The 26,309-nt window shown below is 37.9% G+C and overlaps 1 protein-coding gene across 1 annotated transcript in view; it reads right to left on the bottom strand.

The window, feature by feature from the left end:
• Positions 1-24,973, bottom strand: part of LOC125241696 (DNA-directed RNA polymerase I subunit RPA2) — a 68,378-nt gene extending 43,405 nt beyond the window's left edge. The window contains exons 1-12 of the mRNA XM_048150292.1: positions 24,796-24,973; positions 24,379-24,705; positions 20,825-20,917; positions 19,045-19,191; positions 18,434-18,606; positions 14,908-15,157; positions 14,078-14,233; positions 11,953-12,119; positions 11,239-11,386; positions 10,951-11,011; positions 5,340-5,539; positions 3,396-3,545 (exon numbers count right to left, since the gene is read on the bottom strand). Of these exons, the coding sequence (XP_048006249.1) occupies positions 3,396-3,545; positions 5,340-5,539; positions 10,951-11,011; positions 11,239-11,386; positions 11,953-12,119; positions 14,078-14,233; positions 14,908-15,157; positions 18,434-18,606; positions 19,045-19,191; positions 20,825-20,917; positions 24,379-24,705; positions 24,796-24,918 (1,995 nt within the window). The 5' untranslated portion in view covers positions 24,919-24,973. The remainder of the gene's footprint in view (positions 1-3,395; positions 3,546-5,339; positions 5,540-10,950; positions 11,012-11,238; positions 11,387-11,952; positions 12,120-14,077; positions 14,234-14,907; positions 15,158-18,433; positions 18,607-19,044; positions 19,192-20,824; positions 20,918-24,378; positions 24,706-24,795) is intronic.
• Between the last annotated feature and the right edge of the window lie 1,336 nt (positions 24,974-26,309).

The following is a 26,309-nucleotide window of genomic DNA, read 5'->3' as shown; positions in this document are numbered from 1 at the left end:
AACCCTAAAAAGAATACCCATATTATAAGTACTTATATTTTTTATGAAATTTGACATTGTTTTAAAAACATTTTTACTTAAATGAAATCTAGACTTTTATAAAAATGCAAAAGTGATTAAGGCAATAATTTTGACCAAAGAACCAGTTTCGGTCCTAAATTAGTTCAACTTTGATGCTAAATATCACAGAATCAATGAGCTGTGAAGTAGGTACCTAATTATGGGGTGCTAGTTTGTTTAAAGACGACGATGCTGTTAATATGACACGCTTTAGAAACTATCGTAATACATATTCATATAAATACCAATGGATTCAAATCGAAGCTCATCGGAGTAGAGAATCCCCTTAAGAAATGTCGTTATTTAATATATCATGGAAAAAATACAAATGTTTGCAAACAACAGTGGCTTTATATGTAAACTGCAATATTTGTAGGTCAGAACGAAATAATGAAATGTACAGTGAAGGTCAAATATGAATAAAAGCGCGAGCGGAGCGAGCGCGAAATTTTTTTCATTATCATAACGCCGCTCCTGGCGGTTTGACCCTAGTGTAAATTCGCCACTGGCATGGACCCCAAAAATATAGTACTTTTGCGTACTATATATGTTTCATATAGAATATAGTACGCTGGGCCAAAATATAGTACAGTACTATATTATATAGTACGGTTGGCAACCCTAGACCTAACCGACATAACTATCTTTTTGATCTCATCTTCAGTGACAGAGGTGAATGTAAAAGTGTCAACATTTGGGAAAGGTAAAGATGCGATATAACACAAGGTTTTGAATTTTATTAAAGAATTGAGAACGGGTGTCTGAGAAAAATGTAAATTTAAATGATCAAGAGAAAAAGGAAGTGAGTCAACATCGGCCTTGGTTTTACCAATTCCGAGTGACCAAAGAAATTTCCATGTGTCCGCGGGTGAAGAAGTCGTAATGTTGTCGTGTATGTAACGTCGTTTCGCCGCTCTTACCACCTGGTTGCAGCGATTTCTGGCAACTTTAAAAAGCCGCCAGTTTTCGTCACACCGATTCCGCTTGTAAGCGCGGAACGCTCTGTCCCTCCTCATCATTGCCTTACGCACGTCACTAGATATCCAGGGAGCTGGTGGCCTCTTTAGCCTAACTGGTCGAACCGGAGCATGATCATCAAACAGTTTCAGAAGAACAGAGTTAAAGTGAGAGACTTTATCTGGCACGAATAGAACGAATGAGTGAATGAAAATATCTATGTGTGTGACAGTTTAACCAATAAAATAGTAGATCTTGACAGTTACGATTACGACTGTCTGCCAATGCAGGTGTCACTCACACAATAAAAGTTTAGTTCATTCCATTCGTGCCAGCTTCCGTGAATCGACCTGTAAAAAGTTAATGTTGAGAAGGGAAGAAATACATATGTCCATTGTTTCGACATTGGCGAAAAGGGCCTGGCCGGACTGCCATGGTAAAATCGCCCCTGGCTAAATATGAAATATTGATATGCAGGATTATTCGTATTATTACTACATGTACTACTACTGAATATTATGCCTCAAACTATTTCCGTTTATGAAAAAAATTAAAAAAAGAAATTTTGTTTTTTATTTTTTTCTTTAAAACCGCGTATCCGATTGACTTGTTCTTTGGATATTTTATAGATATATTAGGGATACATCAATTAAAAAAAAATGAACTTCCTGACTTTTTGTTAAGCACATTTTTTTTTTAATTTATGTTTTAAATAATTTTTTTTTACCACATACGAGTTAGCGACACCTACTATATTTTCATATAATAATCGCGATTTTATACTCTATTACATATATTTTTATCAAAAATATTAGTTTGGATCAACAATGTCAAAATAAGTTATTTATGTATTATTACCCTTTAGTACTTAGTACGTTGCTCCTGGAAAGTGATGTATGAAAATTTTGGCATAATTAATGGAAGATTTTTTTTTAATTGGGATATGTACATTATAGGCCGAAGTTATTTTTCATCAACCCTCCCTACCCCTCCCCCCTCTGCGTCACCCCTTTACCCTCCCTTAAAGAGCCCAAAATGCAGTTTTTCTAAATTATTGACAAAACCGTTGAAGATACAGAAAAAACGTGTAGCAACGAAATAATCCTTAATAAATTTACTACAAATCTCTCATTAACACTTTAGTGCTAGCTCTTATAGTTTTCGCGTGATCCGTCACGAAAGTTGGTCCTTGCTGCAATTTTCTTTAAAGAATATTAAAGTGTTCTCCCAAAATGCTTACGAAATCGTCGAAATTTGTTTGATACGACTAAAATATTGTAAACTCATGACTATAATTAAATTAAGGGGATAAATCACTACCATGGATGGGACTTGAACTCACGGCTTCTGAATAGAAACTCGAGGGCTCTACCAACTGAGCCACCAAAAGCTCATCTCTAGTTAGCGAATCTTTCAGCTTTCTACTATATGAATCAATGGTACCCCTAGCGTTATTTATCTATCATATCTATCAATCTAGAGGCCGTGAGTTCAAGTCCCGCCCATGGTAGTGATTTTTTCCCCTGAAATTAATTCTTGAGTTTATAATATTTTAGTACTATCAAACCGATGATTTCGTAAACATATAAGGAGAAAACTTTTCATTCATTAAAGAAAATTGAAGAAAGGAGCAACTTTCGTGACGGATTGCGCGAAAACTATAAGTGCTAGCACTAAAGTGTTTATGAGAGATTTGTAGTAAATTTATTAAGGATTACTTCGTTCCTACACGCTTTTTCTGTATCTTAATCGGTTTTGTCAGAAATCGAGAAAAATCGCATTTTCGGCTCTTTAAGGGGGGGTAGATGGGTGACGCAGAGGGGGGAGGGGTGGGGAGGGTTGATGAAAAATAACTTCGGCCTATAATGTACATATCCCAATTAAAAAAAAATCTTCCATTAATTATGCCAAAATTTTCATACATCACTTTCCAGGAGCAACGTACTAAGTACTAAAGGGTAATAATACATAAATAACTTATTTTGACATTGTTGATCCAAACTAATATTTTTGATAAAAATATATGTAATAGAGTATAAAATCGCGATTATTATATGAAAATATAGTAGGTGTCGCTAACTCGTATGTGGTAAAAAAAAATTTTAAACATAAATTTAAAAAAAAATGTACTTAACAAAAAGTCAGGAAGTTAATTTTTTTTTAATTGATGTATCCCTAATATATCTATAAAATATCCAAAGAACAAGTTAATCGGATACGCGGTTTTAAAGAAAAAATAAAAAACAAAATTTCTTTTTTTTTAATTTTTTTCATAAACGGAAATAGTTTGAGGCATAATATTCAGTAGTAGTACATGTAGTAACAATACGAATAATCCTGCATATCAATATTTCATATTTAGCCAGGGGCGATTTTACCATGGCAGTCCGGCCAGGCCCTTCGATGTCTAGATATAGCTGTTCCATGGTGCCGATGAGCTCCAGCTGTCCGGTGGCTAGGTTGATGACGGGACGCATCATGCGCGCTTCTGACGTCATCAGGAACACGCCCGGGTACTGTCCGTTGTTCTAAAATGTAATTGAATGATATTAGTAATTAGTACTATGTATGTAAGGAAGATTTTTACAACCATTCAAAAGATACCTAGTGATAAGATGAGCTGAGTATCTTGCATTTTGGTCCGTTAGCAAACTAAAGTTAAGTGTTTATAGAATTTATTATGTCGTATATTATGATCTAAAAAAAACGTGTATTTTAATACTGAGTTCTGAGTTCACTTTCTAACCAAACAATAAAAAACCGGCCAAGAGCGTGTCGGGCCACGCTCAGTGTAGGGTTCCGTAGTTTTTCGTATTTTTCTCAAAAACTACTGAACCTATCAAGTTCAAAACAATTTTCCTAGAAAGTATTTATAAAGTTCTACTTTTGTGATTTTTTTCATATTTTTTAAACATATGGTTCAAAAGTTAGAGGGGGGGGGACGCACTTTTTTTTCCTTTAGGAGCGATTATTTCAGAAAATATTAATATTATCAAAAAACGGTCTTAGTAAACCCTTATTCATTTTTAAATACCTATCCAACAATATATCACACGTTGGGGTTGGAATGAAAAAAAATATCAGCCCCCACTTTACATGTAGAGGGGGTACCCTAATAAAACATTTTTTTCCATTTTTTATTTTTGCACTTTGTTGGCGTGATTGATATACGTATTGGTACCAAATTTCAGCTTTCTAGTGCTTACGGTTACTGAGATTATCCGCGGACGGACGGACGGACGGACGGACGGACAGACAGACATGGCGAAACTATAAGGGTTCCTAGTTGACTACGGAACCCTAAAAAGTAGTACTCAACAATATGAAATGTCAATCGCATCGCCTAATGCAAAAAACATACGCAGCTCAACTCCTTTGGTCGCATCGTGGGTCGCATTGACATTTGACACATTTTGATGCCCCAACCAAGGTCAATAATTGCGGTGGGCGAACGATAACTCCATATTTGCGTTTCACCGTCTCATCACTAAAGATCGTTATCAGCGTGCTGTATTGGTGGCAGAGTACGGTTGGCAAAAAAACAAATACACAAGTATTTAAAACATTATAAATAATATAACAAATTATGAAATATAGACATAATTATTTATAATTACTCATCCAAATTACATTGAATAAATAACTAAAATTTGTTTTACAGATTTGGCTGTCAGTCGTTCACATCGATTAGAAAAAATCCATTTTAAATAACTACATGACCATTCTACGTTCACAGAAGTTACAGGACAGCTGTTATAAAATCTGGGTATTGTGTCAAATCCATACTTTGAATGAAGATACTGGGATTATTCCTGCATTTTATTACACTCCTTCATCGTGGTCGTCTTACTTCGAGCACTACTTTTGACTTGAACTACTTGAATAACAATTCTAAGTAGTCGTATTTAGAGTGCATTTGATTATTTGGTTTAAAATAATATACACTTCGCGTATTTATTTTTTGACATAATGAATGTCATTTGACGTATAAATTGTTTTAAAAATATATAGTTGGTCGGAAAAGGCTTAGTACAGTAGAGGTGTAATCCTAAGAAGGTAAGTATTTATTTTGTAGTTAAGAACAAAGTGAAAAATTAAATGCAAGTATTTGTTTTTTCTGCCAACCGTACCATTTGCCACGAAAAGTGCACCTTGATAACGATCTTTACTCATCACCATCAGTCAGATAAAAAGCAAGAGTCAATTATTGAATAAAAATGGCGGCAAATGTTTTCAATTTGTCCTTATTTCAGTAGTTTATGCTTTCATTTATTTTAGTAAGTATTAGTAAGACATTGAAGAAAATAACCTGTTAGCTTTACCTGTTTCCTGGGTATAACGACGATCTCGGTGCTGATGGGCACCTCCTCGCCCTTGACCTTGAGCGTGCGCAGGTAGTTGGTGGACTTGAGCACGGTGTCCTCGGCCAGGTAGCCGACCAGGCGCCCGTCCAGGAACACCGGGTACTTGTACTCGTCGGAGGACAGGGGCGTGTGGGATATGGTGCTGATTGGCTCCATTCCTGTGCAAAGATCCAATTCAAAAAAGAATGTGAAAGATATCCGCTTCGTCATAATTTAGATCTTGTGCTACCCGAATCACGTTTTGCATATTATTGGCTACGTGCACGACAATTACGCCCACTACCATGTGAACCTGAAGTGGAAAATGTCAAAAAATGACATGTAAACAAACATTATATTTTAACAATTTTTCGTTAATTTTAAATAAATCGAATAACAAGAGCTACTATTTCAAGTGTAATTTAGGTAGATAGATTATAAAGACATGGATATAATACCAAAAATCAGTTTCCAAAGCATTACTCACGGTATAAACTTCCAACCCCAGACTACAGAAAGAGTCAATAAATTGGTGCTGGCAGGGCATATAAGGAATCTTGAAGAACATAGGAGTAATGGTACAAGTTCTTCGAGCTAGTGATATGGTATTCGCTAAACCTCCGTCCCGTTAATGCCATATAAAACAAATCTAAACGTAAGTACCTAGTCATGTCCGCGGCCGCAGAAATATCCAACACGGGGCTATTCCCAGGCTAGGCCTGAATCTTTAAGCATAATCTTTTACGGTAGGACAAATACTAACAGACTATTGAACAATATTAGGTAAACAAAGCTTAAATATAATTTATTATAATGTTTTGTTTTGACATGTCACTTACGTTTTCTCTTCACCGTAGCTATCCATTTAGTTCTTTGATCCTATTTCCAGTGTGCTCTAAGAAACGCATAGAACGTGCAACGACTATTTATGCCATTATTTGTACAATTAACAACAAAACAACATTGATGCCCCATATCAAACATTACACATTGTATTATATTGTATGAGTTTTGATAGATGACAACCACAATCAGTGTCGATTTTGACTACCGCAAGCACTGCGATCGCTTTGCTTACCCCCTCCATGCACTTCGTACGTAGCCAATAAGAAAAGCATCAATCATATCGCAATTAAAATATATAATTATCTTGACATGAAAATTAAAGATTCCACAAATGTTAAAGAGTTCAGTAACAATTTGAAGACATATTTAATAGATAGACCTTACTATAACTTGGACGAATACTTTGGCAAAATATTTGATTGACATAGATAATTTTATTTTAATTTTTATTGTTTTAAACTATTAAATTGAATTAATGTGACAAATTGTATCAATTTTTGTATTGTAATTTTATCATATCTATGTTCTAATTTTTATACTTATTCATCATTTTATCGAATCGTTTTAAATTTTACACTATGAATTGTTTAATGTTATAATGTGAATTTTATTAATACCTTTTTGAGATGAATATTCCTACATACCTATTTAGTTTAGTTTAGCTTAAGATTCTATTGATACTGTGTATCCACTACTGCATGGATTTGTCCTTATTTGCAATAAAGCTTTGAGTATTGAGTATCAACGTTAAGTGAATAGTGTAAACTAAACTAAAGACTCGCTGGGCGGTCGGGGTGCTGTAGCGGTTTATCACGTCAGCCGCGTTAGCTGGAGACAAAGGTTCGATTTCCGGCTTCGCCACCAGTGAGCTTGGTCGCTTTTTCTTTAGTGTATAGTATCTATTTCAGTTTTTAATGCTAAAGACTACTTGATCAAAGTTTGACATAGTTTAATGTCGGTTTGTTAACAATAAAATTTCTTCTTAACATTCTTCTAGGTCACGCTTACCAGGGTTTCCCAAATATCCAAATGTCAATAAAACCAGCTTATATGATTAATTTGAAGATAAGTCACATTTTCCGAATTAATAATCTACTGCCGCGTCTGTGGTAAAAAAATCAGGTGGCTCGCTTTCCATACAAAAAACATCTACCATTTATTTAGTCACCGCGCACTACAACTAAATAAAAATATGCGCATACATCTACTATACATTATCCGTCGTCGCGGTAGTGAATGAAATACATTGTTTCATACAGAAATCATGGACAAATCCTTGTGAATTTTTTATTAATTTTACGGAAATGTGCGTGCCAAATTTTGTGTACAGACACAGAGCCGTCATATTTCGCGCATTTTTAGTTGACATTGTCATCAGTGACATTTGGCTCTTGACAAGTAATTATTTAAAGATATTGGTTTAGTTAACTCAAGCAGACTCAGAAATAATGACGCATTTTGTCAACAAAGATACATATCGTGTATTTCGACACTGCTAATGTAAATCGAAATGGCGTCTCGGTCAAACGACCGACTATGATGCAGAAGATCGTGGGTTCGAGTCCGAAGTTTTTTTTAATCATTTGAACTTTTATGGTTTTATTAAGTATTTTTTATTTTTTTAATGGAATATTTGACTATTACTATATTGCTTTCCTATTTTTTATTTTCATACAAAAATACAATACAATCCTTTATTATGCCTTTGTTGATAAAATAAAATATTACACGTCTGGTATAATACCTATATTATACATAGGTCATAGTGTGGGCATAATATTAGTAAAGTATTGCATTTACTGAGCTGGTTGACCTATGTTATTGTTGTGTGAATGTTTTTCTTCAACAACTAAATGGTTATATACAAGAATATGGGTAGCTTTTGCACATTGTAATTTTTCCTCAGTCACCCGTTGACCACGAACGCTGTAAAGTGTTTGAAACATCGGGATGAATTATAAACTCATTATACGCGATTTAATCCGTTTTCATAGTTTTTATTTCATGAGTAACTATCGCGGTAACTGAAGACAATATTAACTAAATGGTTACAAATAATAATTATCATCAATATAATCTGGTCCAGGCAGGCAATTATGGTCGCGCGATAAATGATAAAACATCTGGCCGTCCCTATAATCGCACTTACTAATAGTGCGACAGGGACGGCCTGATATTTTATCGTCTATCGCGCGACCATGCTACCCGTGCTGTACTAGCTTTTGCCCGCGGCTTCGCTTGCGTTAGAAAGTGACAAAAGTAGCATATGTCACTCTCCATCCCTTCAACTATCTCCACTTAAAAAACATGTCAATCCGTCGCTCCGTTTGGCCGTGAAAGACGGACAAACAAACAAACACACATTATCTTTGGTGAAACAACGAATTCTTCCACTTCAGATTATAGAGTAACCAGCTTTTCCCATTTATAATAAACTAGCTTTTGACCGCGGCTTCGCTCGCGTAAGAAAGAGACAAAAAGTAGCCTATGTCACTCTCCATCCCTTCAACTAAATCCCCTTAAATAATCACGTCAATTCGTCCCTCCGGTTTTGCCGTGAAAGACGGACAAACAAACAGACACACACCCTTTCCCATTTGTAATATTAGTATGGATTTGACATTATTATTTATATTTAAATAATTATATATGTATAGCCCAATTTCGTCGGAAACAGCGTGTTATGTAATGGCGTCGTTGGGGAACAATCGTCTGTCACGCCGTGAAGGTGCGTTCGATTCCCAGGATTATATAAACTTTTTGTATTTTTTTGGATATAAATTTCGTTTTTTTTATTGACTGAGCAAGAATGGAGAGCCGAAGGTATCAATTTTGTCTTAGAGAACATATTGATTTTTTTATTGTCATTTTGATTTTCTATTTATTAAGTTGAGATATAAAACACAACTTTTAATACCCTCGCTAAATATAATATTTTATCGAAATTACTCCTTAGATAAAAAACCGGCCAAGTGCGAGTCGGGCTCGCGCACAAAGGGTTCCGTAGCAGCAAATATAATTAAATCAACCTATCTCAAAAACTATAAGAGATACTTTGATCAAACCAAAAATCGTTGAAAGAGTTAATTAGCATGCATCACCTCTATTTTTTTTAGAATTTTATACCCCGTAGTTATAAAAATAGAGGGGGGGGGACATACTTTTTACGACTTTGAGAGCTGATATCTCAAAAACCGTTCACTTTAAGAAAAATGTTTTTTAGAAAACTTTATATCATTTTAAAAGACCTTTCCATTGATACCCCACACGGGTATGTACATCGAAAAAAAAATTTTCATCCCTCAGTTACATGTATGGGGGCCCCACCCCCAATTCTTTTTTTTTACTATTTAGTGTCATAATTTTGTAGCGGTTCATACAACACATATTCCCATCAAATTTCATCACTGTAGTACTTATAGTTTCCGAGTAAATCGGCTGTGACAGACGGACAGACGGACAGACGGACAGACGGACATGACGAAACTATAAGGGTTCCGTTTTTGCCATTTTGGCTACGGAACCCTAAAAAAGGCCACTTGAGTTTTTAAAGCATTACGTTACTCAGTTAACTATTGCATTTTCATTTACTAATTTAAGATTTCAAAAGCGATTTGAATACCCTTGCTCCATCGAAAATAAACAATTAGAAAAAAAAACATTCGAATCGTAGTTTAGAAACTAAAATTTATCTATACTTTTTTGGAATTTTTCAAAATATCAGATTAAATGAAATGTTAGAAATTTTGAGTTCGACGAACCCAAAAACTATTACCATGTAAGAGAATAGGTTTTTAATCTTTTTTGTGGAAAACGCTCAGTAACTACTGTACGAGTACATATACATTTATGTATAATAATAAAACAAAAAATAGTGTCTCATAGTGTTGTGTTCCTGCCGGTGAGTAAGGCTGCCAGAGCTCAACGAGGGTGTGGGGTACTGACGACGGGAGGACTTACGGAACTAATTTGTTCCGTCTATTGTCCTTTGAGTCGTCGGCAACCCAAACCCTCCTTTGAACGTGTACACTCCTTTTTGCTGTGCACACGCAGCAAAGGGGAGTGTACAAGTTTCTAATGGGGCGGCAACGCGCATGCGACACTCTTTGAGTTGCAGGCGTCCATAGGTTACGGTGACCGCTTTCCATCAGGCGGACCGTATGCTTGTTTGCCACCGACGTAGTATTAAAAAAAAAAAGAGAAAAAGTCCTGGATTCGAACCCAGTACTTCCATGCAAATCATGCGATGGCACGTATTTACCGCAAGGCTATTTAAACAAGCTGTCGCCGCGTGAAATTATCGACTAGAAGGAATACAAAAACACTGTTTGTATGTGTAAGTGGTACTTAGAAATAGTGTAAAATAGTAAATTTAGCTACATTAAGGGGATTAACGTTACAATGAGAAGTTGAATGTTTGTTGTAATACGTCAATTTTAATATTAAATGTTCGCGAAGCATAATTGAAAGTATATAAATGCCTGTACGACTCCACAAAAAAAATAAGACTGGTAATTTGAAGATTAACGCCATCTAACGCAGCCTGAGCTTCGGGTAACCTAAGCGAGCCACCTTAACGACTGTTATTGGTATCGTATTTTCGCATATTGGTTATGCTTGTTAATTCGGACAACTTTAGTTCTTTTCATACTGTGAACATACAATGTTAAAGGTAGCAATTCAGCTGCCATCTAGACGCTGCTGAAAGCTACGTGCAAAATAAGTAATCAGGATATGCACTTACCACATCTCTCTAGGACAGAAGGAAGTTGTTTGAGTTTCTTCGGATCTGGATTTTGTGTCACCTACAAAAAAAAGATTCATAATCATTAAGTCTAAAACTTTTTACAATGCATATGCTCAAAAAGTGCCGACTGTAAGGATTGTTATTAATAGAAAGTTTAGTATCGACACTCGTTAGGAAAAGCCTACATTCCACACTTGTATAAGTATTTTAAATGATACCTAATGCTTTTATATTGATTATGGTGAGCCGGCTAGTCTGGGGTCTCTGGGTCTGTATCAAGCATACCTGAGCAGACATGGTGAGGTGGTTGAGCAGGCCGCAGGGCGCGCCGTCAGGCGTGTGCACGGGGCACACGAAGCCCCACGCGTCCGGCAGCAGCTGTCGAGCCTCTGTAGTACGCATCTCCATGAAGAACGAGCCTCTGTGGATGGCCCTGGAACGACGAACGTTACGTGAGAAAGTGGCAGTGACAGTAGGTGAGTAAGTTGTTACGTTGATAACCGATGATATGTGTAGCCCTACGATCGGTATTGGAAATAGTCACGGTCGCAGCTCTAGCGAGTAGACAGAAGAGTATATCGCCCGGCATTGTCCGCCTCTTACGAGTATGTCTGTTTCTCGTGGTTTTGTCTAGACTCTCGATTGTATTTCATCTTTGTAATTCATGACGATTGGTGTTTACAATACAAATCTTCTTAATTATAAGTAGTTAAGTTTGTAAAATAAATTTTAATCCTCTTCCTTATACATATATGGTAGCGACCAGAGCAGCTTCTAACTACCGAAACTACTAACATGGAAAGAACTGTGAGTGGCGAGATGTAATATTTTTAAGGTCCGACCGAGATTCTCGGCCGCGAATAATTTGTATGAAGTCTCGGCCGAAAATCTCGGCCGGCCGAGACTCCATACAATTAATTCGTGGCCGAGAATCTCGGTCGGACCTTAAATATTTTTGGAGTGGGGTGATGCTTCGGGTTAAAGTGTGAGGTGACTAACTTGAAGTGCGACATGTATCGCATGCGGTTGATGTTCTCAGCTACTATGGTGAGCCCCTTGTACTGCGGCAGCGACACGTGGTTGGCGGGCGCGTTGCCGGTGGCCAAGAATGTTTCCATCTTCTGCTCGAGGCTACCCGAGGCGCGCATTATGATGTTCAGATCTTTCTGTGTTCAAAAACTTTCAATTAGTATTGAGCAAGGATTATATATTTATGTAGGATTTACATACTTCATACTAAGAGTATTATCTCGATTTTTTAGCGCTACCTATTAAATACTATCATCATTCTCTTGACCTTATCCCAGTCACTTGGGGTCGGCGCAGCATGTCTTTCTCTTCCATACATCTCTGTCACTCGTCATCTCATCAGTAACTTGTTTTAGTTCCATATCATGTCTCACACAGTCCATCCACCTCTTCTTCGGTTTATGATTAAATACTATCATAACTACATTAATGATGCCTACAAATTTACTTTTTTTAATGTGTATTGACGTGATATCATGATTTTAAAATAAAGAAATATGTCATTTGTTCTTATAAAAAATAAAACACGCAAAAATATTTGGAGAAAATATGATTTTGGCCACTTCCAGGCTGCGAACAGCGCCATTTAGTTTTTAGCCTAAAGGGCCCGTACATTTTAGAGGTACGCTTTTTTGTATGGGCTTTGTCAGTCCAGTATTAGTCCCGCATTACTTGGTAACTGCTGTCCTATAACTCTTATATTCCTGCATATAAAGTGTCTCGAACAAGTTTTTCACAGAAATCGCCGAGCGTCTGGTTGAGGTAGAAGGTAGCTGAAGAGCTGATGACTTCCTCGCACAACGTTTCAGCATTGCGATACAGCGAGGTGTCGCCAGTATCCTTGGTACAATGCCTCAAGGGCCCATTTTAGACATTAGCTAGCTTTTAAGTTTGGTCTTAGTTTCTTAGTCATGTTCATGTCAATAAAGATTTTTTTTTAGTGTCACGAAACGAAAATGATATTATTTGTTATTATTATCCGAAGGTTCAAATCCTAGCGTGTGCTTGTGTGCATTGGAGTAGCTCGAGGACAATAGCTCGAACCCTCTCAGACATGGAAGGGATACAGATGGAGGGCACAATGAATCTCAAAACGGAACTAGCCTACAGGAACAGATTCCGCCACGTCTCGGAGGAAAAATAAACTGGAGGCGCCTTCATGTTGCATTTGCTTACAGAAAAGTCTGCCGAATTTCGCGAGGGTGTGGAAATAACACATGCCAAAAATATATAATGATTAGTGTCAGTACACACGCACATTTTGACAAAAAAACAACACATGCTCAATATGATGCACTCAAACATATGGCACATCAACATCATACTCGTCAATATTATTATAAACTCTATTATAATCACAATTAAGTTGATTGTTACATAATAATCAAGCCTCGTAAATAAAAACTCTATCGTACGTCCCGTATTTATTATCTGCAAACGAGTTTTAAATCGATTTTACGTGATTGGATAAATGTCATTATTGTCATTAATTTGACATATGACAAAAATATGTTTATCTAAAATATATAAGAAAAATAAAAAATGACTAAAATTGCGTACATGTGGAACTTTATACTTTATTTTTATAAGCTTGAGGTGGCTGAGTGTTTATTGAAAATGAAATATTTATTTTTCAAGTAGGCATATTACAATGCGCATATGAACGTCAAATAAAGCTACGCCGGCTCTAACCCTACGCCTCAGCCTCGAGAAGATTTCAGTCCCCTCTCAGTTGGTTATACAGTTGGTATTACACGTTACACGGGAATATATAATAGTACAAGTTCAGAAGGCTCACTCCTTTGATGTTCACAAAACGCCGCCATTCTAAATTCTTACCTACATTAACAAACGGACCGCACGCGTGCAGACGACATTGAATTCTATTGCGCCGCGCGAAGGTCGTCGCCACTGAATGGGCCGCGAACGGCCGCCGGCATGTACTTATAGCGCGGCGAAAGGATCGCGGAGTGAGCCGCCCCTGATTGTATTTTCGTGACTTTCTGAACATTTGTAAAAGTTTTTGGGCAGAGGGGTAAGTAACTGAAAGGCTACTCCAGTTCTATTTCCTCCGAGCGCCCAGTAGACAACGCACCGCGCTGAGCGACAGAGTGACGCCGGGGTTGACGCGCTTGTTGATGTTGGCGCGCACGGCGAGCTGCAGCATCTCCAGCCGCTCCTTCAGCACCTGCAGGTACAGGTGCCCGCCCAGCTGCAGCTCCTGGCACATCACTGCGTCGGCGCCTTCCACCTGCAACACCACACACCACATACCTTATGGTTTAAATACACAACATCGAACTTCTACCAACCACACGTTACGCGGCGACATACAACGAGGTTGTGCGTCATGTAAACCAATGTCACAGTATAATAAAGAGTACTATCGTACAGTATGGCCACTCCCCCTGCTGAAAGTGCCGCCCACCCCCTCTCGGTTACCTCACAGTTACCGCCTGACAAAAACGCGAACAGTCGACCTGTCATATTTCACTCATACAAGCATAGTACGCGTTCACCTACACGAGCTTAGACTGTGTGCTAGGAACGCGCCTCTTTCATATATTTGATCGCCAGTGTCCGAGGTGTGCCAACGTGCTGAAATTGTCCCTGTTATCCCGCAGGAGTACTGAACATGCGCCTGAGATACGCTCCTTACAAAACAACTACTACTAGTATTATGACCAGTGATCGGAACTAAGGGAGCAAAACTTTAACAAAACCTTCGAGCTGACGTAAATTAAAAAAAAACCAGGATTATTATTTTTAGATCAGTGTTAAATTTGATTCTATACCTGAATCTAAGATTTACAATACTTTACTACAAGGGTATTAATATTTTCAGGGCTGTAAGCACTCTATAATGTCCACTTAGCAAGTTTTGTTAAAGTTTTGCTCCCATAGCTCCGATCACTGATGACATACCTTGCATTTGTTCTGCACGACGTCATAAAGTTTGTGCGTCATGTAGACCAGCGCGTTGAACTTGTCCCTGTTGTCCTGCAGGTGGATGAGCAGGCAGCGCCGCAGCAGGAAGGTGGTGGCGTCTTCGTCCGAGGCCCACGGCGGCACGCCGAGCAGCCGCGGCCGGAACATGCGCCCGAGGTACGCGCGGCACTCGGCACCCGTGTGCAGGCCCTCCTCGTGCAACTCGCGGAGCATGTTTTGGATGCAACTGTAATTTATACAAAATTGCATGTAACAGCAACCGCAAGGCACTTATTCCTTAAGCATTCACCGTTCCGATCAGAAAGTTTACTTGTAAATAAAAGTGTATAAAACGATTCCTTGTTCTTTTCGAGTTGTTTCGTTTTTTTGGGTAAGTCTGTTGGAAACAACCAATTACATATCGCTAAAACCTTTGAACTGTAATACATACACAAATCTATGCATGCGTTTATACATACCTATCTCTATGATGTAACTTAGTTATGTTTATTTCTGAGATGATTTATACTCAGAGAGGTCAATATGAGGGTTACGTGTAACTTTTGCTATGGCGAAAAGAGCCAACCGCGTATTCGCTGAAAATCTTCCATCTCATATAGTTTTGTGAATCACATCACATATCAATATTTTCAGTTGGGAAATCAGCAAATGAAATTTTTGCTTAGGTGAAATCATAATCGTAAAGGGATTTATTTATGAAATATACTAACACTAAAAATAAAAATGACAAAAAGAAATACAAAAGCCATTACAAAACCTACTCTAGAATTTACAAGAAATGCATTAGACAGGCACAAAAAAACCAAAACGCAGTGATAGTCTCCAATGCGGAAAATGTCGCCAAAGCAACTTGGAACATTATAAACGCCAACTTAGGTAAAGCTAAACCCAACCATACTCTAGGTGATATAGATTTCAAAGGAGAAATTCTTAGCAATCCCCAAGCAATTACGAACGCTTTTAATAAGCAATTTTTAAACATTGCGGGAAATGAATGTAATACACACCATAATTTGATAAAAAATAATATACGGTTTAATAGTTCTACCATTTACTTAAAACCAACAGACCCATTTGAAATAACAAAAGTCATCAAATCGTTACGTAACTCGAAATCATGTGGTTATGACGAGCTCACAACTTCTGTTATTAAAGAAAATGCTGAAGTGTTGGCTTTCCCACTCAGCCATATCATTAATCTTTCTATGATACAGGGTACTTTTCCCGAAAAATTGAAGATCAGCGTTATTAAACCGGTCTTTAAAAAAGGCGATAAACGTACCTCAGATAATTATAGACCTATCGCACTAATCCCTATAATTGCTAAAGTATTTGAACGCGTGATGTATACCCGAATCTTAAATTTCTTCGATAGATTTAATGTCCTATCTGAGCGTCAATTTGGCTTCAGAAAAAACAGGTCCACAACTTCGGCTATACTTGAGCTACTAGAAGATATTGCGGAAAGTAGAGAGAAAAGTATGCCCGTTACAGCTATATTCATGGACATGTCTAAGGCGTTTGACTACGTCCAACACAACATTCTATTAGATAAATTGAATAGGTATGGAATACGTGGTATCTGTGCCGACTGGATAGAATCGTATTTAGTGAACAGACAACAGTTAACTGAAACCACAAAATATTGTTCTGAGACTCAAACTATCCTAAAGTTTCAATCTAATCTTGAATTTGTAAAACAGGGTGTTCCACAAGGCAGTATACTTGGACCGTTGTTATTTCTTGCATACATAAATGACTTACCTAATATAACTAAGCACAATATAACTCTGTTTGCTGATGATTGTTCTGTTGTTGTCTGTTGCAAAGACCCTGCTACGTACGAACTTGAAGTAAATACTGTATTTCATGATATCAATGTCTGGCTAGACATCAATAAGTTAAAAGTTAATTTGAATAAAACGAACTATGTGGAATTTCATGCTTCCCAAGGAAAACCTACGAATATAAACATAATGTATAACAATGTAAAAATAGATAGCGTAACATCTTTGCGGTTTTTGGGAGTTATGATAGACTGTCACAATAATTGGGAGCTACATACTGAATTTTTAATTAAAAAACTAACCAGGTTTATCTTCGCCTTGCGTAAATTGAGGAATATTGCTTCTCGACAAGCAGCAGTATCGGCGTTTCACGGTCATATAATGTCGAACCTACGCTATGGAATCATCCTGTGGGGTAATTGTAAGGACATCAACAAAGTCTTTAAGCTACAAAAAAAATGTATAAGAGCCATATTTAACGCCCGAAGTAGAGACTCATGCCTACCATTGTTTAATGAATTGCAAGTACTCACAGTCCCCTCTTTATATGTCTATGAAATCTGTTTATACGTGAAAAAAAAATTTACATAAGTTTAAAATACAGAAAAGTAACCCGCGAATAACGTCCAAACTCCATGGTTTCAATTTATGCTATCCGGATGAGCACAAAACCGCTTACTTTAGGAAGAGTGTATTTTATATGTCTGTTCACACGTTTAACGTTAACCACTTGCCCAATGAAATCAAAATACTAGAGCAACCTGAATTCGGACGAAATAGTATTTTATGCAACTGGTGGTTAAAAGAGGTCAAAAAAGGTGAGTGGCGTGGGTAACAATTTGAGGCGAAGCCGAAAATTGTTAATAAAGACGCCACGAGCATTTTTTGACTCAGTTAAACACCGTTGCATACAATACTTTTTCTACGACCAAGCACTTATTTTGAAAGAAAATTATAAATTCAACAAATACCTACTTTCAGTCATCTTAGTTATCTAGGTGGACCGTCTACCATTTTGAATATGCAGTTTGAGTGCAAACATGAAAATAAAACTGTCTATGGTATGGTTCTTTGAAGCCTGGCCACTAAGACGAATCGAGCCGAGTTGAATCGAGTTCTATACATTTGAATGCGATTCGACGCGTCGCCAATGAACGCAGCAGAAAACGAAGGAGTCTCGACTCTGCGAATTGGTTTGTTAAGTTGGTAGCAATGTATTTACTAAACTGTAAAACAGCTATATCGTGCGACTGCTACTAAATGTTTTCAGGGTATAGACTAGATAGACTTGTCCTGACATCTTTTATGTAGGGTTTTAAAGTTCTATGCACGACCTTGTAACTCACGAATAACAGTACGGGAGTAGAAAAACTTTATAAATGGTGCTTAGATAAGGCTTACTATAAGATAAGTGATCATTTCATTCCTTTGACAATTGACTAGCATAATATAGAATATCTAAATATAATTCATTATTTAATTATGTATTAATATATTTTTTTTCGAGAATTGTATCAATTACCTAATTATTTTATTCGCACTAAATGTAATAGCCTGGACATTAATATAAGTATTTAGCTGTAAGATTAGCTTTAGTATTAACAATATTGTGCGCCGCATCGCGGTGATTGTGATGATACCACCCTGACATATCTTTAAGACCATTGTACCTAACTCACAGTCTGACAATAAACATTTCATTTCATTGTACGAACCTGACATAGTACAAATCATTTTTCTTGCCACTGAGCAACACCCTGTATATGGCGTGATCCGGCCAGTCCACCAAACTCTTCATGATGAGCAGCAATGGCGTATAGTACATAGTCTTTAGGTACGAGAACATCAGCTTACAAGTCCCATTTTGAAGAAAGTGCAAGGTGTTATTCTGTAAACAAAACTTATTTTCTGTAAACCATATCTATGTACCTACCAAACAATATAAGGTCAGTGTCGGGAAGACCGTCTATCTGAGAAGTCCGTCTACTGAATATAACTTTTGTGTCTATATATCTACGCTTCTTACGCCTCCGAAAATATACCAGTTTTTCGCAAAAAATTAAAATAAAATACAAGCAGTCGGAATATTTGTGCATTACGTATGTAATTCCCCCTGATCTAGAACTTTGTATTTTTGGAAGTAATTTCGTCTCACTACAATTACCAAACAGATTTTTTTTTAAATGTCAATAAGTGAAAAAAAAAATGTACTGGTAGCTTTCGGTGGGCGACTCGCACTTATGAGGTCTTGCGATTTCAACTCCCCGGGGTAAAAAAAAATCCTGTCATAAACAATATTTAAATGTACAATACACATTTTACTCACTGTAGCAGTCTGGTCAAAAGTGACACACCGCACCAGTATACCATAGTCGGAGAAGAGGTTTCCTCTCGTCTTCCAGCCAGCACGCCTGATGGCCACCGGGAAGTTCCGTCTCGTCACCAGCAGCATGCGGGCGAGCCGCTCGTGACCCTGTATCAATCATAAAAAAATTTTAGAAAATTAACTTGCTACGTGTATTGGTTTCAATTCTTATGAAGCTTGTTAAGGTACAGCAGGGTAAATCTCGACTGGGGGGCAAATGTAACTGGTCCATTTTTTCCATGTTTTACAATGTTTGCAATATTAAATAGAGTGTCCACCTGTGTCGTCATCATAGTGTAATAATGGAAAAAACAGAATAGTTACAATTGTCCCCCAGTCGAGATTTTCCCTGCTGTACCTTACTACTTGTCTTTAAATGCTGAAATAAACTAATAAAGCGATAAGTATAATATGCTTGATATCTCATTCCTGATAACTCATTAAATTGTCCAAAGCGCATCCACAAGTTGGCTTTGGAACCACAAACGCCTCCAAACAACGAAGTAAGATATCCAAAATGTTTGAAACACTATTGTTTTGTGATAAGGTTTACTCGGCTAATTCCGAAATTCGGGATATTCCGAAAATTACTAATATCTACTAAACGCGGCTACATAATTTGCTCTGGCAACGCACCCTATGACGTTCAAGTATCTCCCTCCCAGCGTAAGTTGGCTCGAGACGCTAGCGGCGAAACTACGCTTGTGGCGCATCAGATTAGTGAGCGAGTGAAAAATTCCCGGTTTTTTGTCATTCGGAATTAGACGACCATCGCTAACTCTGTACTTTGGTGAGTAAATGAATTGACTGCCTTTGTGTTTGAGAGATTTTCGTTTTTTAGCCATTTTAAATCGGCTTAAACTATTCTAGCTTGTATTTTATTACCTTTTTAGATTTACCAGAAGTGGGGAATTCCGTGTCACAAAGTGTACCGAATTACCCGACCTTGTTTTCTCTAAGTAATAGCCAGTGGTTCTCAAACAAACAAAATTAAGTTCTTTTGTTATTCGGATATAACGATTCTAAAATATGTACATTTGCCTTCAGGTCCGTTCGGTGAATTTCAACGAAGCACGTGTGTCATCAACATGGATTGATAAAGGCCTAGGAGGTCTTCCACCTAAGCTTATGTGCATTACTTGCTTTTTTTTTAAAGGTTAAAGACTAAGCCTTTAATATGTGGATTTTTATTAAGTAGGTACATTATCATAAGGCGACCCCTTGGAAACTATTGATGGTGGATATAAATGTGTCATTAAAGTTTGAATACCACAGATTCCTGATCGGGTAAATCCGAAATAAAAGCTTGATAAACACATGTATAAGTACTCCTATACGCCAAATCGAGTAAAAAGAGCCGGGAGGGTAATTTCAATCAAAAAAGTAATATGTTTCTTATGCAACATACACATAAAACTCGTTTTCAAGTGTATTCGGATTTACCCGAACCAATTCGGAATTGCATCTTTGCAACGAAAAAACAAACTAGATTTGAAATGCTTGTATTTTAAAAATCTTACATTATTTATGAAAAATTCTGTAATCCATTGTTAGGCTATTCCATCTAGTAAGTGTGTTATTCACCATTTCCGTCCAAAAACTTTGCTATACTGACTGGTTCATGGAAACACATACACCTTATCAACTAGTGCAAAAATCATTCGGAATTACCCTAGTGCACCTTAGGTAATGTTTTTTGACAATAATTTATTCCAAGCAACTGTAATATAAATGAATTTACCTTAATTATAAAGTAGCCACCCCATTCATCTGCATGTTCATTATGTGCCACCAACTCTTCAGGGGTCATGTCAGCCAAGTGACACATTTTGGACTAAAACAATGAGAACAAATTACATATACAATATATACATACTTATTTCCTAATTCCTGTAATACAATATTTTCATGTTACCTTTTTTTCATAGGCTTGGATTTTATTATATAATGGTGTTCTGACACTGGCTGTTACAAAAGTTATACATATACCATTGTGTGACAGGGACAGCATAATGTCAATGCCATCGCGCACATGCAAAGCAACCACATGCACACTATCGGGAAACATGTAAACGGGCGGTGCAGATTCTGTTTAGAGTCTGAAGAAACAACCCTGCATATCCTGACAGAGTGCCCCTCTCTAATGCGTACATGTAACATGATTCTGGGCAACTACCGAATACACCCAGATAATGTGAGGTATCTTGATTTCAAAAAGATACCACAAATCTTCAAATTTGTAGGACTTGATCGAGAGTTGTAGTAGGTAGCGATCACAATAGATCCAAAATGGTTGCAGTGATACATAAGGCGCTATGAAGCCTTACATAGCGCCTAACAATTCTTCTTTATAAGAAGACTGCCATTGCGCTGTCCCCTGCCACACAATGTTACATAACATTTATAACAGCCAGTGTGGGAGCACCATAAAACAAGCCAACAAAATACACTAGGAACAATCGCCAAAGCAAAGCATAACAATAATAATAAACTTGATGCAGCTCTGATATCCTTCCTGACTGCATGTATGAGGCAGTGGACCACAGTCCTTCGTCAACCAGGAGGCAGGGATGGCCCCCCTGGCCCGCAGGACTTCATAAGGATTGAGCGAGGAATATTCCAGGGTGACAGTTTGAGTCCATTATGGTTCTGCCTAGCTCTGAATCCCCTCAGCACGCTGCTGAAGGATTCTGGGCTAGGTTGCCGGCTTCGGAGAGAGGGTGAAGTCATCTCTCACCTTCTGTACATGGACGATCTCAAACTATTTGCACCGAACACCCAAGACCTGATGGTGCTATTGAAAACCACAGAAGTTTTCAGTACCGCCATCAGAATGGAGTTTGGTGTCGATAAGTGTGCGGTCATGCATGTACAGCGGGGGGAGGTTGTAAATTCAGAAAATATACAACTTTCTGAGACGATGTCGTTCAGATCTATCTCTGAATCAGAAACCTATAAGTACCTTGGTATGTCACAGTCGTTGGGTATTGAGGATGTTGGCATTAGACGGTCGGTGAAGGAGCGCTTTTTCAGTCGCCTGACAAAAGTCCTTAACAGTCTTTTGTCAGGAGGCAACAAAGTGCGCGCCTTTAACGCCTGGGTAATGCCTCTACTCACATACTCCTTTGGCATACTACGGTGGACCCAGACTGAGCTGGACGCCCTGGATCGGAGGGTCCGCTCACTGCTTACCACACACCGTATGTTACACCCGCGCTCGTCTGTTATGAGATTGTACATCCCACGGAAGTGCGGAGGTCGAGGCTTCCTAAACGCCAAAGATCTCCATAACCGTGAGGTGTACAATCTCAGGAATTACTTCCTTAACAACGAGTGCGGGATGCATCGTGATGTGGTGGCAGTGGACGGAAACCTCACGCCGCTCTCCTTGGCGAAAGAGAACTGGCGCAAACCTGTGGTACTAAATACTGCGGACCGCAAGGCGGTATGGGAGAGCAAGCAGCTACACGGGCGGTTCTACAAGGCCCTCACGGGACCCGATGTAGATCTGCTCGCATCGGTGAACTGGTTACGATTCGGGGACCTCTTCGGAGAAACCGAGGGTTTTGCCTGTGCAATTGCCGACGAAGTTATGATGACGAACAACTACCGGAAATATATCCTGAAGGGCGGTACGGTCGACATTTGTCGGGCATGCCGCCGTCCCGGAGAGTCACTCAGGCATATTATTTCCGGTTGTTCTCATCTTGCTAACGGCGAGTACTTGCACAGACATAATCTCGTAGCCAGGATTATTCACCAACAACTTGCTCTTCAATACGGCCTTGTGGACCGCGAAGTACTGTACTACAAGTACTTACCTGCGCCAGTTCTCGAAAATGGTCGTGCCACGCTCTATTGGGATCGATCTATTATCACTGACAGGACTATTGTAGCCAATAAGCCTGACATTGTGATAATAGATCGACTGCAACGCCGGGCAGTGCTCGTTGACATCACCATCCCCCATGATGAGAATCTCGTGAAAGCCGAGAAGGACAAGTCCAGTAAGTACCTAGACTTGGCTCACGATATAACCTCCATGTGGGATGTTGAATCAACGATCATTGTTCCGATAGTCGTTTCAGCGAACGGTCTCATAGCGAAGAGTCTCGACCAACATCTTAAGAGACTCTCGCTAGGTGGCTGGATCAAGGGCCAGATACAGAAGGCGGTGATCTTGGACACAGCGCGGATAGTCCGACGGTTCCTCTCTCTGCGGCCCTAACCACCGGCAGCTTGGGCCCTGCCCCGCTGCTGGCGGCACCCTAGGTTAGGTTTTTTATAATGTGTTTATATATTTTTTATGTTGTTTTGTATTTGTTTTTGTATTTTACTTTTATATTCATATTATAAAAAGCTTAACCTAAGAAGCAAAATAAATAAAGGAATAATAAATAGTAAACTAGCACATAAGTCACATAACAATCTCTTTAGTGCTGGGTTACTGGGTGCATCGGGCTATAGACGTGCTGGATTGACTAGGTTTCCCTGTACTCACATCTCACATAAAAGAAATTAAAATGCCTAAAAGAGTATTCAAAATAAACTAATTATACATTGGCTTTGCTCATGAACTGTTCCCATATGTATGTTTTCACATAGAAATGTTTCATGTTAATCATGTATATTCATAAAGCAACTTACATTAAGTTATGATAATTGTGTAAATAATACACACATTTATCTTGTATATAAGATATCCAAGCTAATCTGCTTGGATATCTTATATTAGTACAGTAGTTACACTTTGTACATTAGTAACATTTTAGATATTAGAAAAAACTTCTAAATATAAGTCACTGTGAATATGTAACAATTATATCATGTATTACTTTTTGATCAGTATTTCAATTAATAGTGGGTTAAGGCAAAGTATTTTTTATTGTGTAAGGCAACAGCAGCAACAAGTCATTTCTTATGCTACAAAAAACAAATATTTTACTATAAAAATATTGGCATTATTAAAATGAAAAATGTATAGTTATTAGTCTCTGCATAGCATATTGAAGTGAAAGAGACCAATGGATTATTTATATTAGCAGCAGGCACTCTGGCCTTGCAAAAACAATATTTATAATATTAGTATGGATTAGATAATGGTCAACACCTTCGCTTTCGCTATTAGTATTATTCATAATTAACCATAATTTGTAAAAGGTCTTTGAACCTGGTGTGCAAAGACAGGCAAAAGACACTGCTTTGCTCTCTGTCTGAGTGACATATCTACATAAATATGAAAGTTCTTGCCTAATGTGACAAATCAGCCTTAGTAAACAATCTTAAATGACATACCTTAACCATGATAGGCAAATTCCCGAGTGATCTGTCTATTGTGGTCTCCACTCCATCAATGGTTATTGATATTCGAACTTTAAATTCACCCTTATAAGTAGATGCTCTCTGCCTACATTCTGTTGGGTATATGTTTTGAGTTTTAACGCCAACCGCATCCATGGGGACCGTCGGTTTCGCAAAGGAGCCGTCGATGATGCTCACTTTTACACGCTGCCCTCCTAACTCAAACTCGAGGGGCACCAAATTTTCGATAACAGCTTTTATCCCGTCTGTTAGCATGAAATTGAACGAGTCTATATGTGGCGCCCCAAGACATTGTAAATACTGAAAATGAAATATCTAAATGAGAATATGAACATAAAAAATGCATTGTTTATAATTTTTTAACCTATATAATTAATATAATAGACGTACCGGATTAGCAATTTGTGGCGGTTTCCGATAATCAGGATGGCTTGTGTACGCCAGAGAAGGTATTTTAGCAAACTTTTTTGCGTTTAATTTCATTTTGTGTTTCTCTCCTTTTACGGAATCCATGTGTACGAATTTTGTAGAAATACGACATAAAATAACCACAAGCCACAGAAGCACGTGCGTACAAATTGCAATTGAATTGACTGTCAAAATTTGACATTGAACTCAGTGTCAAAATTTGACGTTTGACTCAGTGTGGTCCGAAATGTCCTTATTACTTTATTAATTGTGCTAATAAAATCAAGTTAAATAATGTCAATAAAAAAAAAGCGCGAAACCGAAATTTTTCTTTCGACGATTAACCTTTGTTTTCACATACATTAATAACGATGTCCGATACATTACAGGCGCCATCTTGGATTTTTTTCTATTGAAATTGTGTTTTATTAGGGTTTTTACATTTTCACACACATCACGTGCTTTCAAATAAAGTAAAAATTATCAAAATTGGTTCACGCAATAAAGAATAAAATTATCCCATAACCCTTTAGGTGGCGAAATCCGGGAGCCGACCGCACGTAAAGTAGCAGGTAACCGGGAGCCGGACTTGAAATAAAAAGCTGTTGAGTGGCAAGGCTACCGCTAAAATGACAGAAAAAGTTTACCCTTGAGTGGCGGGGCCCTCACGGGTGGTCATCGCGAATGTTACTTATGATACAAAAATTATAATTACTCAAAAAATGTAGGGATGTTGTGCATAAACCATATATCACTGGATTCATTATGAAACGGCTAAAATCATTCCATAGAAAAAAAAATACATTCCATTTATGTGAATTTTGCTAGACTCGATCAAATATCAGATGGCTACATTTTCCACTTCCATTTATTAAAGTAACTTTATCTAGGCAAAAAAACAGTAAATTGGAGAAAAAAGTAATTCAGGGACTTAAATATACATTTATTTACACTTATATCTCTTTGTTTAATATATTACAGTACAATTTTTGCGAAAAAGACGGTTTTTAAACACGTGTCTCAAACATGGCAGGCGGATGGTCCAATCAAATTGGGTCATATTTCATGTTGTTTTGAAGTTGAAGGTGTTGAACCTTTACTGAATGCCGTCCTTGTTTAGTGACGAATGGTTCGTGCAAGTATGAGGAAGCTAGATATAGTTTTAGACGGTTTTATTTCTATATTTAGGTATATCGTCGCACGGGGTCCGGGAGCCGGTCCCTGCCACTTAACAGCTTGTTTTTCTCAGAGTCCGGCTCCCGGCGCCTGCCACTTAACGGAATGTTTTATAAAATGACCGCGCCACTTCTCCCCTATGCAACTTGTAGCTCTGCCACCTGAGGGGTTAAAAATCATGGTTAACTTCGCACGCAATCGTTTACTGCATTTGCCGATAGATGTCGCTATACGTGGAAACTTGGTGGAAATACATTTTGCGACAGGGAATTTATGGAACCCTACACTGAGCGAGTGTGGCCCGACACGCTAATATTGGC

The sequence above is a fragment of the Leguminivora glycinivorella genome, chromosome Z (assembly GCF_023078275.1).
Source record: "Leguminivora glycinivorella isolate SPB_JAAS2020 chromosome Z, LegGlyc_1.1, whole genome shotgun sequence".
NCBI lineage: Eukaryota > Metazoa > Arthropoda > Insecta > Lepidoptera > Tortricidae > Leguminivora > Leguminivora glycinivorella.
The sequence above is the reverse complement of the archived record's forward strand: the minus strand, read 5'-3'. Positions and strand labels throughout refer to the sequence as shown.